Source organism: Nicotiana tomentosiformis, chromosome 2 (genome assembly GCF_000390325.3).
Source record: "Nicotiana tomentosiformis chromosome 2, ASM39032v3, whole genome shotgun sequence".
Taxonomy (NCBI): Eukaryota; Viridiplantae; Streptophyta; class Magnoliopsida; order Solanales; family Solanaceae; genus Nicotiana; species Nicotiana tomentosiformis.
The window spans coordinates 10,212,188-10,225,790 of NC_090813.1; the positions used below are offsets into that span (position 1 = coordinate 10,212,188).

The 13,603-nt window shown below is 32.4% G+C and overlaps 1 protein-coding gene across 1 annotated transcript; it reads right to left on the bottom strand.

Moving 5' to 3' along the window:
* Positions 1–2,735: 2,735 nt before the first annotated feature.
* Positions 2,736–6,417, bottom strand: LOC104086012 (tubulin beta-1 chain). Its single transcript, XM_009590146.4, has 4 exons — positions 6,262–6,417; positions 5,050–5,448; positions 4,685–4,954; positions 2,736–3,694 (listed from the first exon to the last, which is right to left on the bottom strand). The coding sequence occupies exons 2-4, from the start codon at positions 5,441–5,443 to the stop codon at positions 3,015–3,017; spliced, it is 1,344 nt and encodes a 447-aa protein (XP_009588441.1). The 5' UTR covers positions 5,444–5,448; positions 6,262–6,417; the 3' UTR covers positions 2,736–3,014.
* Positions 6,418–13,603: the final 7,186 nt, after the last annotated feature.

Below are 13,603 nucleotides of genomic sequence, written 5' to 3' on the forward strand. Positions count from 1 at the left end.
GTCTTGATAAAGTTTATTGAGTAATTACTTTTAAGGAGGTAAAAATATAATTTGATAATATTTTTTAAGAAATAATAATTTTAGTTGTTTGAAAGTTAAGACGTTGTAGTTAATTTATATTTCATTGTAACTTTAACAATATTGCATTATTATACATGTAAAACATGTTAGATATTTTATTTTATATGAGTTTCATTAATTCTTTTTAGTTTTTTTGAACTTTTAGTTTATCTTTTTTGTATTATAATGCTATATTATTAATTCTTAAATCTAAAAAATTAAAGATCCTTGGGCCTTATGCCTCATGTCTCGAGGCTTTTGCCTCGCCCCGTATTAAGTAAAATGCCCCGTCTCACGCCTTCTCTTTTAAAACATTGATTTGGAAGAGAAGTAAATTACTATTCCCACTATTTCAATTTTGGTGAGTCTAATTGATGGGACCGTGAATATAGAGCAAGAAAGAGAAAAAGATAGACTTATGAAATTTAGTCTTAAACATACCTATATTTTTGTGGCTATAAGACTTTTTAAATTTGTGATTTTATAAAAGATTAAGGGTAAAATAATAGGTTTAATTTAAATTATTTCTAAATTTAAAAATAATTTTTTAATTTCAAAAAACTAAATAAAATAAAAACATCACATAAACTAAAATGGAGAGAGTATAGATATATCATTAAAGGTGAAATAGACAATTGGGAATATGGATGAATCCTTGAATTGACAACACGTAACGACATCCACCCGAAACAATAAAAACCTTATGCCAAATCTATACAAACAATACAAGTCGTTGTTATGTACTTCCAATACTAGTAATAAATGTTTAATCCGTTCCAATATACGTGAACCTATTTGACTGAATATGCAATGTAAAAACAAAATAAATTTTTTTAAAACTTGTGGTCCAAATTATAATATTTGTGTGATTATAATTCTTTTGAAATTTGTGGTATTAAACAAGTCAGAGTATTTGTGTAGCTATAAAAACTTTTCATTAAAGATATAATTAGAATTTTAAGTTAAATTATTTCTAAATTTAGAATGAGATTGTTTTTTTTTTAACGAACAAAATAAATAGGTCACATGAATTGAAATGGTGGGAGTAGAAATCTTAGATCATAAAACAAAACAAAAAAGAAATTTGATTTCACTCGAGAGTTCAGAGTTGAGACAGAAACTTCATCATACTCTTCGAATCATTAATGTTTTTTTTGCCGACAGACAATAGGCAGTTGGGCGCTACGTCTTTTTCTTTGTTTTTTTTGGTTTCTCACTCAGTATCCGGTATTTACATTGGGGCCCCGACTAAATCCGGATTCGTGCCGGGAAGTCTCACATTTGGGGTAAAGCGCTCCCTAACAAAGGCGACTCCATACCCAGGGACTCGAACCCGAGACATCTGGTTAAGGATGAAGGAGTACTTACCACTCCACCACAACTCTTGTGGTCTTTTTCCACCAATTGAGGAGATCATATCAATTATCAAAAAATGCAGTGATAACCAATATTGATGTGGAAAATTAATGACATGATTATTTATTATTATAATAATAATAATAATAATAATAATAGTAATAGTAGTGATTATAAGCAAATGGTTGATTCCACCATTTGATATGCTGGCTCGAATTAGTCAAAAAAAGGGGATAACTTGCAAAATCTTCTAAGAGGGTCTTAAACTATTTTCTTACCAAACTGGAGCAATTCATAGCATTCTAAAATCACCGGAATTACTTTTTGGTTCACTTAGAACTAAATAGAATCTTCCCACTCTGAAGGAATATTGTCCTAAGTCCTAACTCTTTGTCTCTCGCAGAATCTGACAAAAAATCAGGTGCACATTTTGTTTGATTATTCAAAAATGATAAAAAGCTAACAGAGTCATAGCGAGGTAGTGAAACAACTGAATTCTGAAACTTAAATGCTTACTATTTTATAATAACTAAGTGGTCAGGTGTCTGAACCAAAAGCATGATTGACAAAGAGAAGAAATATAGCTGAGCATGTTTACAATTACTAACTTCAAAACCATGCTACTTTGAGATAACTAAATAAAATACCTAAACTAGAGTGCCTTCACCTCACCAACCTACACCTCCGCAAAACAAATATTTATAACAATGATGTCCGGACTGCTAACTTCGATGCTAACACAAAACAAATAATTTGAATGTGAGGAGACAAAATGGTTGGGTTCCACAAGTTTTGCTATGACTATGACAACCAATGTGCAAAAAGGTGGGAACAGCACAATATGGCTCTACATGAAACATAACAATAGCAATGACAATGACAAACAACTTGAACAAAGTAAGGTAGGAACAGCATAATATGGCTCTACATGAGACGTATATATATAGCTGACTGCACATGGAATGTTATCGTCAAGCACATGTTGAAGCTCGCAATGCAGTTAATAAGCACCAAAACCATGAGACGAATATATATATAGCTGACTGCACATGGAATGTTATCGTCAAGCACATGTTGAAGCACGCAATGCAGTTAATAAGCACCAAAACCGTGTTAGCACTTCACCTGGCAAGGGGACAGAGAGCACCTGACCCTCAATAATGCAACTTATACCAATTATCAGTACTAAAATAATAAATAACATAAGCCACTTGGTTGACAAGCCAACCAAATAACGAAACAATCTTGACATTTTGAGAAATTCTAGATCGAAAACAAATATGAACGGGAAGATAGAAATAAACTAATCACAACAAGTATGGCTGAAAGGTACTAACCTTGTAATGGCATAATGGAGAATATTAACCACAAAAAGAAAAAGATAACAAATATTTAAGCAGAAACAGATAGCAGTATTACAACTTGAAACCCACGCTCCTCACTCTCCAGCATTCACTCCTGATAAACTACGTAAGCCCAAAACTAGCTGGACTTCACAGCAAAGTGTACGCAAAGATGCAACATACAAGAAAAAAACTGCTTATATATCTCTGGGCGATCAGAAACATATTACACCACATATAATAATCTGTCTTTCTTCAGTTGCCTTCATGATCGTACTCTTCCTCCTCCTCGTATTCACCTTCGTCATCAGCAGTGGCATCCTGATATTGCTGATACTCGGACACAAGGTCGTTCATGTTGCTTTCAGCTTCTGTGAACTCCATTTCGTCCATTCCTTCCCCTGTGTACCAATGCAAGAAAGCCTTTCTCCTGAACATAGCAGTAAACTGCTCGCTCACCCTCCTAAACATTTCCTGAATGGAAGTTGAGTTTCCAATGAAGGTGGATGCCATTGAGAGACCTCTGGGTGGGATGTCACAGACACTGGATTTTACATTGTTTGGAATCCATTCAACGAAGTAAGAAGAGTTCTTGTTCTGAACATTAATCATCTGCTCATCGACTTCCTTAGTGCTCATTTTACCCCTGAACATGGCTGAGGCAGTGAGGTAACGACCATGACGTGGATCAGCAGCACACATCATGTTCTTGGCATCCCACATTTGCTGAGTCAGCTCCGGGACTGTTAATGCACGGTATTGCTGTGAACCACGAGAAGTGAGAGGAGCAAACCCAACCATGAAGAAGTGTAAACGAGGGAAAGGGATCAGGTTAACAGCAAGCTTCCGAAGATCAGAGTTCAATTGACCCGGGAACCTAAGGCAGCAAGTAACCCCACTCATTGTAGCAGAAATCAAGTGGTTCAAATCTCCAACTGCAACATAATGTTAAGCACATTTAGCAAGTGTAAGACAAGATGAGCAAATACCAACAAAATCACTGAAAGGTTGGGAAAAAGTAAAAGAAACACGCGAACATCCAAATGCTAGAGCAGTTTAATTTTGATTGTATTCCACTATGACTTTATGTGTGATGGTTGAAGTAATAATAGGGACTAACTGATAGGGGAGCTAATTAATGCTCCATAACCATATTGACTACCATCCATAACTTTTTGTTAATCTTGGTCCGGGCCAGCTTGTGCAAACTATATTGACTACCATAACATTACAATAAATTGAAAACAAACAGCACAAGAACAGTTATGAGCCAGGAAAGGATCTAAACTACAACAGAAGATAAATCCCAATTCATATATTTATCAATTACCATAACCATGCAGCATAAATCAAGGCTAAAAATTTTGACTTAATGATGCACACACATGTTTGTTGGTGAAAATACATTTCATGTTTGTATCTGATTAGGCTTGTTCGTTACAGATCAAAAGTAACTGAAACAACAATATATAGACAATAGGAAAATGACCAAATCACCAGCTTACCTACCTTATTATAGAGGGTGATTGATGAATCAAATAGCAGGGACCATAACCCATAACAAATGATCTGTCCCCCACCCCAGGACCACGGGTCAAGGAAATCTAGGGTTCTTTGAAATTACAATAGTCTTCACTCAAATAAGTGTGTCCTACTACAACATGAATCATTGATTACTCGTAGAACCATTTAACACCAACTTCGGAATACCTAGAGATTAGCTAACGGTCCATCTAAAGAATACATTTAGTGAAGCCACTTGAAACCAGGTCTTGTCTTTGAAGGCCACATATTTCACCAGTTTAAGAAGGTTGAAAAAACCCATAAGCTAGAGAGTCAATCTATACATTGATAATGATTGAAAAAAGATAATCGGAGCACAGAGACAAAAAGTAAAGTTGTCAATTTGGAAAACATATACTCACAGCTGGGTGTGGTAAGCTTGAGAGTCCTGAAACAGATGTCATATAAAGCTTCATTGTCAAGCACCATACACTCATCAGCATTTTCAACAAGCTGATGCACTGAAAGGGTAGCATTATATGGCTCAACCACCGTATCTGAAACCTTTGGTGATGGGAACACAGAGAATGTGAGCATCATGCGATCAGGGTATTCCTCCCTGATCTTTGAGATCAGCAAGGTGCCCATTCCAGAACCTGTTCCTCCACCAAGTGAGTGGCACACTTGGAATCCTGCAAAAAGGTAACCAGAATATTACCCAAATTAAGCTCGATTACATTGCATACTAAGGATCCTAAGAAAAACTACTCAAATCCATGATTGTTACCTTGAAGACAGTCACAATTCTCAGCCTCCTTCCTGACAACATCTAGAACAGAATCAATAAGCTCAGCACCCTCAGTGTAATGTCCCTTGGCCCAATTGTTTCCAGCACCAGATTGACCGAAAACAAAGTTATCAGGCCTAAAAATCTGGCCATAAGGACCAGTCCTCACACTGTCCATCGTGCCAGGCTCAAGATCCATGAGAACTGCACGTGGAACAAATCTCCCACATGACGCTTCATTGTAATACACATTAACACGTTCCAACTGCAGATCTGAGGTTCCAACATAGCGTCCAGTAGGATCAATTCCATGTTCATCACAGACAACTTCCCAGAACTTTGATCCGATCTGGTTTCCACATTGTCCACCTTGAATGTGCAGGATTTCTCTCATTTTTTCTGAAATTAACCAAGATGTTATAAGTTCACTTCCACACACATATCAAAATCCACTATACAAAGTATTAAAGTCATATTTTCACGAAATTTTAAAGAGAAGAAAGTTGATCACCACAACATTTACCTAATTTCACTAGATAATGCTTAGTATTTGAGTCGATTTGTGCATTTCAATAGCATTAATATCATTAACAACTGTTGATCCAAACTAACATTCTATCTATGCAAAGCATATTTTCCTTAGATCTCATTAAATCGACTAGTCATAGTAGATTATATATGCGAAACTACTGCAACTCTAATACATGCGAGGTAACAATAAATTCTCAGATCTATAAATCAGTAAAACATAGAAAGTTCATTCAATCTAAAATTTCAAGTACGAAATATTGACGAATCAAAATCAATGAAATGAACAAAACAACAGTAAATCTCTATCGATCTAGAAAATTTATCATATGCGGAAGATTTATACAAAGTGGAGAAGGAAAATGAGATAGAAAATCATTAATCACAGAAAAAATTATCAAAAATTATAAATGCAATTCAAAAATCAGTGATTAAACATAGAAAGTTCACTCGATCTATCAATTGAAGTACAACATATTGCATAAATAACTCAAAATAAATGAATGAACCAAAAAAAACAATAAAACCCTATCGATCTAAATAATAATTGAAATGCGGATGATTTTTTAAGAAGTAGACAAGCAAAATGAGACAAACAATCATTAATCACAGTAAGAATCATGAAAATTATACTAAATGCAATTCAAAAATCACAGATCTGCGATAAATAAACAGAAAATTTACCTTTAAAATCGGGAAGGCAACTGAAGAAATCTGAAAATTGATCGAGAGAGTAGTTGGAGAGTGAAGCGAGTGGGTGCGAAGAAGTGAAGCCTATGAAGAAGTTTATATTGAAGAGGGGGAAAAGATCAACGGCTGTAATCTTTTCCCTCCTATTACTTCTGGGCCCTTGATGAAGAAACAGACGGTTATGATGAGATCTAAAATGGTGAGATTTGATTTTAATGTAAACTATTAGTTGGAGATATTTTAGTGACGATTATGTCCTTTGTGAAATGACTTGAATGACCTCCCCAGCTGTCTAACAATCTTACCGAAGTCGGTGTCATGTCTTTTTTTTGTTTTTTTTGTTTTTGAAACCTTACCTTATAGGGATTAGGTGATAAATAGAAGTACCAATTACACATATTATAAATGATATTACTTATTGTTTTAATATATATATATATAATATACATAGAATACGAGTTAAAAAAAACTAAAATATATATTTGCCTTTTGATGCGTAAATGAAAAGTTCTAATAACAAAAAATTTAAGATGGTATATCAAATGAATATGTAATGCTTCATTAATTTTCAAAAACCCCATTAAATAGTAAAAATGCATGCATCCCTTTCATTACGGGGATTTAGGAGATCTACATATTTATCATATCAATAAAGCAATTTCGTCTTAGTTTCATAATATTCTACTTTAATTATTGTGAGTGATTTTACGGTGTGCCTCACACACATTTGTGCACCCATATCTTACACATCTGGGACCACAAAATTACGAAACAAAAAAGATGCCTCATACAACTAGGTGTCGTTTGGTTGCCGGTTAGAGTTATGCAAGTATTAGTTATGCAGGTATTAGTTTTATATATATATATATATATATATATATATATATATATATATATATATATATATATTAGTTATGCAGGAATAAATAATGAAGGATTAGTTATGCATGTATTAGTTATGCAAGGATAAGTTATGCAAGGTTGAGTTATGTTGAGATTAGTTATGCGGGGATTAGTTATGCGATAGTTATATAAGGATTAGTAATATAAATGTAATGTGAGTGTTATTTATTATTAGCTTACTTTATTTTATTAAAATTATTAGTATAGTTTAAATATATATTTTTAAAGGCAAAATACATAGGTAGCCACCTCACCTATACCCAAATCTCTGTTACACACTTTCTGAGAACGAATATCATATTACACACCCAATCTTTCAAAATTGTGTCTATTACACACTACTTTTTTCTTGACTAATTTTTCAGAATATGTGTAATGTTACGCACCAATAACATTGTGACGCGTGTTAATAATTTAAAAAAAATACTTAAATTTCTCTTGACTAGTTTCTATTTCCTCGGGTCTTTCTCTTTCACGAGAAAACTAGAGACACTACCATACTTCCATTCTTCTCTTTCTTTGAAGACCACTTTCTTCCTCATCTTTGTTCTTCTTTATCACTATTTCTCCTTGCTCTAAAAATTTATCACCATTTTTTTATTTTTTAAGTTTTGTTTGTTTTGTTTGCTATGGAAACACCATTTTTACCGATGGGTGTTGCCACTGTAATAGTGGCCGGAAAATGGAGGTCGCCATCGTTTGTATTTTTTAACCAAACAAGACTATATTTGAACGAAGAACTACCAATTTACCGGAAAGATATGAGAGAGCTCTATCCAGCCGAAGAAGATTGACCTTGTCGGCCATGATCTAACAGTGAAAGCAACGACCTAGAGGTCTCTGCATTGCTTGAGGTCATCGCTGGCGTTACGAGTTATGGCCGAGATCTACTTAAAGGAGATAAAAGAAAGGGGGGGGGGGGGGGGAAGATGGCCGATGGGAGGTGTGGGGAGAGAAAAGGGAGTTGTGGTTGTCGCCGGATTCCCAGGATGACAAGGGCTCCAAATGGGGAAGAAGGGCCTGGACATTTTCTTTTCTTTTCTTTTAACTAATAAATTAAGAAAAATAAGGAGAAAAAAATAAGATTTAGACACGTGTGCTTATATAAGGATTTGGACTGATAATGTATAGGTTTCATGCGCTCAATTTTTTTTGTTAAACACACGCGTGCCATCTAGCACAAGTAGTGTGTACTAGACACAATTTTAAAAGGTTGCATGTGTAATATGATATTCGTTCTTAAAAAGTGTGTAACAAGGATTTGGGGTATATGTGAGGTGGCTTCTTATGTATTTTGCCTATTTTTAAACAAAAAAATACAAGTTTGAATAAAGGGTATTTTTGTTATTTTATGTTTTAATACAAGTATTACTAATATATGTATAAGTTATTCCACTTTCTACCTTACATAAAGCGAAAAAGAAAAACATGAACCAAATATTATATTAGCAATGCTACATTTTATGTGGAAAAGAGGAAAAAATAATCAAATATTGTATAACTTATGCTAGTTTCTATGTGGAGATTATTTTTTCCCCTTTTTTTAACTAAACAATAAATAAAGTTATCCTAATTTAAATATATGAATAATTCATCTCTAACCGGCTACCAAATGACCTTATTATCAGTTGTGTGAGGCACAAATTGAAATTTTTTGTATAGTTATGTCTATGAAATCACTTTGTTTCTTTCACATGATAAGTTAAAAAAGAGAATTAGGAAAGTAATATATGGAGAGATGGATTCTGTAACTTGTTACATCTCTATTGGTCATATATTCACGAGCCAGTAATGAGTGAGGGGAACATGGGATTTAGGAAAGAGACAAATGAGTACAAGTACAACAAAGAGGTCACATGAAATTATGTTGCTGCCATGTGGTGTGCCTTGGTCCTTGTATCACTCACATTTGCTCATATCTTTTGGAGATGGTATATGTGAAGTATAATATAATATAATTACTCAATTTTTACATCAAATTAGTAATTTGCTAAAATCATCAAATAAAATTGAGATAGAAATAGAAAACTTTGAGCAACAGTAAAATTGTATTCGTATAACTTATAATTTACTGGTTTGAATCGTAAAAGTAATCATTAGTGTTTGCATTAGGATAAGCTATTTACTCCATACTCTTTGGAGTACGGCTCTTTCCCGTACATTACATGAACATAAGATGTTTTGTACAATATACTGTCCTTTTATATAAATACGTATCATATATTCATTTATTTAATATCTTCATGTTGCATTGTAGTTAACCTTGACTAGTTTAATTCTTCGTTATACAGGATTAATCTATTTCTTATTTGAATTAATCCTTGTTGCAGAAGTACTTGTCAAATGCTAATCATATTATAATTTTTCCCAAAATATCTTTAGAAGCCTTTCTTCTCCAAAGAGATACCATAAATTCTTGGCGAGAAGATTCATAAGTAGAACATTAAGATAAGCACTGCTTTTGTTGGTATATCATATCTTAGGACTTAGATCTTTGAATTTCATATGAAGCCAAAGTCAATGTCTGGAGGCTCTCGAGTGAAGATAAAATTTACGAAAAATCATTGAAAATAATTTCATTCTTGTGTGTAAAAATGGCCAAACTTCTAAAATTAGTTTACTTTAAAAAATATTTTTTTTAAATACTTTGCAAAAAAATATTTTTGATGAGAATCAATTTGTATTTAGTTTATTAATTTAAAAAATATGTTTGATCAGTAATTAGTGTTTGATCAAATTTTTAAAAAATGCTTTTAAACGTATTTTTCTGAAAAGTGTTTTTGACGAGAAGCTATTTTGAGGGTGTTTGGCTAAGCTTATAAGCTGGTCAAACTGGTTTATAAGTACTTTTTTGACTTATCTACCCGTTTGGTAAACATCAAAAGTGCTTATAATCTAAAATCAGCCATAAGTCATAAGTTAATCACCTCTAACTTATGACTTTTCAGCTTATAAGTACTTTTAGTTTGATCAAGACTTTTACTATTTAATCCTTAATAATATTTTTTAATTTGCAAAATATTTTTTCCAAAATAAATTTTTTAACTTTCTCTTCATTCCATATTCGTTGTTTGTCCTTTTCTTTACAAAGAAATTTTTTAATTTATAATCTTTTATAAAGTTTTTAAGGGTATTCTAGTCATTTTAATAAAAGAATAACTTATCAGCACTTTTCTACCAAACACATCAATTGTTTATTATCAGTTTCAGGCTTTCAACACGTTTATCCAAACACGTAAATACTTATTTAAAATATCAATTTCAGCACCTAAAAATGACTTTCAATGCTTCAAACTTATCAGCTATTTACAATCAGCTGATCCAAACAGGCTCTTTTTCTGCTTCTCAAAAACTGTTTCTGCTTCTATTCAAAAATATTTTTTTTACTTCTAAAAGCTTGGTCAAATACTTTTAACTTCAGAAAAAAACATATTTTGCCAAATAAAAAACTTGACCAAACATACTATTAATATTTGTGTTTTTCTTAATAAGAAAAAGTACTTGTGAAGTTTTTTTCTTTGAAGGTGATCATTCGTCTTGAACCAGTATCTCTCTTAAGCTTAAAGCTTGCTTCCCACTCAATTGCACTTAAATAATAATTAAGTTGAATGATTGAGAATATTGCTTCACCTAATTAAAGTACAGATCTGGATGTCACAACTCACAACCACCAGTGGGAAGAAAAGTGAAATTGGAAGCAAGTTTGGGAAGTATTCAGTGACAGATTCAAACGAGCAGATGCTTAACCAATATTTTTCACAAGCGGCGTGGATATTGAAACGGTAAATATGTGAATAAATTATTTTAATAATATTATATTTTTAAAAATAATTCAAAATATATTAATAAAATATATAATGCAAATATATTACGACAACTCGGCTCAACGGATTTACACTTTTTGAAATATATTTATAATAACCTATTTGGGTTAACTTTTGTAGATGAAAGGCACAAAAAGCCGTACTACTTCACTGGTTTTGTTCGGAGCACTGCTTTTTAAAAAAAAGCAGAAGTCCGGAAATAATATATATTAAACTACATGTCGAAATTGAGGCTCGAACTCGCAGCCTGAGCTCGGGTTGTCGGCAAGCGTGATTTTGCATAAATATATTTTTTTTGCTTGTATTTATATATTTTGAAGGTTTGTATTTTTTCAATACAGCCGAATCATCTGAATCCATGCATCATGCACGGATACAAGATATAAACATTGAAATACATTGAATACAAACATTAAAATAGAACAAAATATAAACAGTGAATGTATTTAATTTTAAAATACAGTGAAATACAGTAAAATACAATGAATACAAATAGAAATACAATGAATACAACCAATGGAATATACTGAATACAACAGTAATAACATGTATTAGGAATAACTAAAATACTGTTAATATAAATACATTTAAATATACTGTATATAAAATAGCGAATACAGTAAATACAAACATTAAATCTAATGAATGCAGCAGTTAAAAAAAATAAATTAAAACACACTAAATACAAAAGTTATATACAACTGAAAAATCATTCTAGTTAATTGATTTGATAATGAGGCATGTTAGAATTGATTTTGTTGAGTTATATTAGGAGTGTATCACGCTAATTGATATTATTTCTATTATTAGACAGCTGGACATACCTATTTGTAAGGTGATTGTCGTTACTATATTCATGACTACATGACGCGAATACATGTGAATACATGTGCGTACAGCTGGACAGCCCTGATTTTAGGCCCTTTTTGTTGCTGTATTCATGAATATAGCAGCGCGAATACATGTGAATACATACGCGTACAGCTGGACTGCCCTGATTTTAGGCGCTTTTTGTTGTTGTATTCATGAATATATGGCGCGAATATATGTGAATGCATACGCGTATAGCTGGATTGTCCTGATTTTTAGGAATTTTTTGCTGAATACAACAACGCGAATACAACGAATACACTACCGTAACAACTTAATAATAGCTATAGGAAGTAATTATGTATATGGTAGCTATAGGACGTTAATAACCACTAAACAGTAATAGTTTTTGAAAATTTCCCTCGCATAAAAAAGCCAACATTTTAGCATTTGACATATGGTAGCCTAAAGTTATTCTCTCTCTTCTAATGGTTCAACCACCATCCTAAAAATAAGCCATATCAAAATTATTTTCCTTAAAAATAGCAAAAAATATTTAAAATCCTCTCTCATCTCTCATAGATACCATCATCCTAGAAATTAGGTTTCATTTCCTTCAGTAGTATCCGAAAAAACTCCCAAATATTTTTTAATTATTTTTTTAGTTTTTTTATCTGTATATCCAAATATATATAACACAATAATAATTATATTATTTGTATATCATATTGTATAACATAACAATAATGTGTATATCAAAAAGGTATATTAAAATTTTATTTTCCTTCTTTGTATAACACATTTCAAATTGAAAACTCAAGTTCAAGACGACTCCACATGTGTATCCCCTATTGTATCTCATGTATATATCATGTATATCATATGTATCTGTGTATATCCATGCAAATTTGTGTTATATATACGATATACAATGTGATATACACGGGTGTCCTAAACAAATTATGTTGTATACACGATATACAAAGTGATATATACAGACGTCCTTAAAAATCTATGTATGATATACACTGATGTACACGATATACAATGTGATATAAATATGTCGCAGTTGGATTTTTAGGTCTGATTTTTTACCTGAAACCAGTGTAAATCACTTCTAATCTTGCTCAAATTTTGTATATAGCCTCGTTTAGATATTTTCAACAAATTTCAATCACACTTAGGGCTGTTAAAAACTGAACCGAAACTGTTAACCAAACGGAACCGATGGCTTATTGGTATCGGATTATCGGGATAATTGATGGTGAACGGATTGAGATTTTATAATTAACGTCTTAACAGTTTGGGAACGGATTATTCAATTTTCTTATCGGATAAACTGTTAATCTGTTAAGAATTTATATATTTATACTTTACCACTATGTATATAAAGTACTATTAAAACCTAAATGGCAAAATCCCTTCTAATTCTCAATAGAACTGTCATTTGTCTGTAGCTAATGGTATTGGTAGTCGTTTTTGGCTTCTAACGAGGAAAAGTTACCACAACTAATAGAGACAGTTTGAACTATGCATTTGGCTGATTGGTATTGATTGTTCAAAAAAATTCTATTTGGTTTAGCCGATAAACCGCCCAATAATTGTCAATCGGATGCCAATTCGCCCGTTGTCTTATTGGATGGCTAGCGGATTACTATATTTATAATCCAATAACCGATAAGCTGAACCGTTAAGCGTAATTATCCGCCCGATAAGCACCCTTAATCACACCCACTCGTTCAATCGAACCAAAAAAGAAGAGAGAAGTAAAATAAAGTTAAAACATATTTTCTCTCTTA

Bases quoted from the DNA above. Each gene is read 5' to 3' on its own strand.
- LOC104086012 (XM_009590146.4), bottom strand. From the start codon at position 5,443: ATGAGAGAAATCCTGCACATTCAAGGTGGACAATGTGGAAACCAGATC. The intron at 4,955-5,049 runs GTAACAATCATG...ACCTTTTTGCAG, and splicing joins GAATTGTGACTGTCTTCAAG to GATTCCAAGTGTGCCACTCA. The intron at 3,695-4,684 runs GTGAGTATATGT...ATTATGTTGCAG, and splicing joins CAAGCTTACCACACCCAGCT to TTGGAGATTTGAACCACTTG.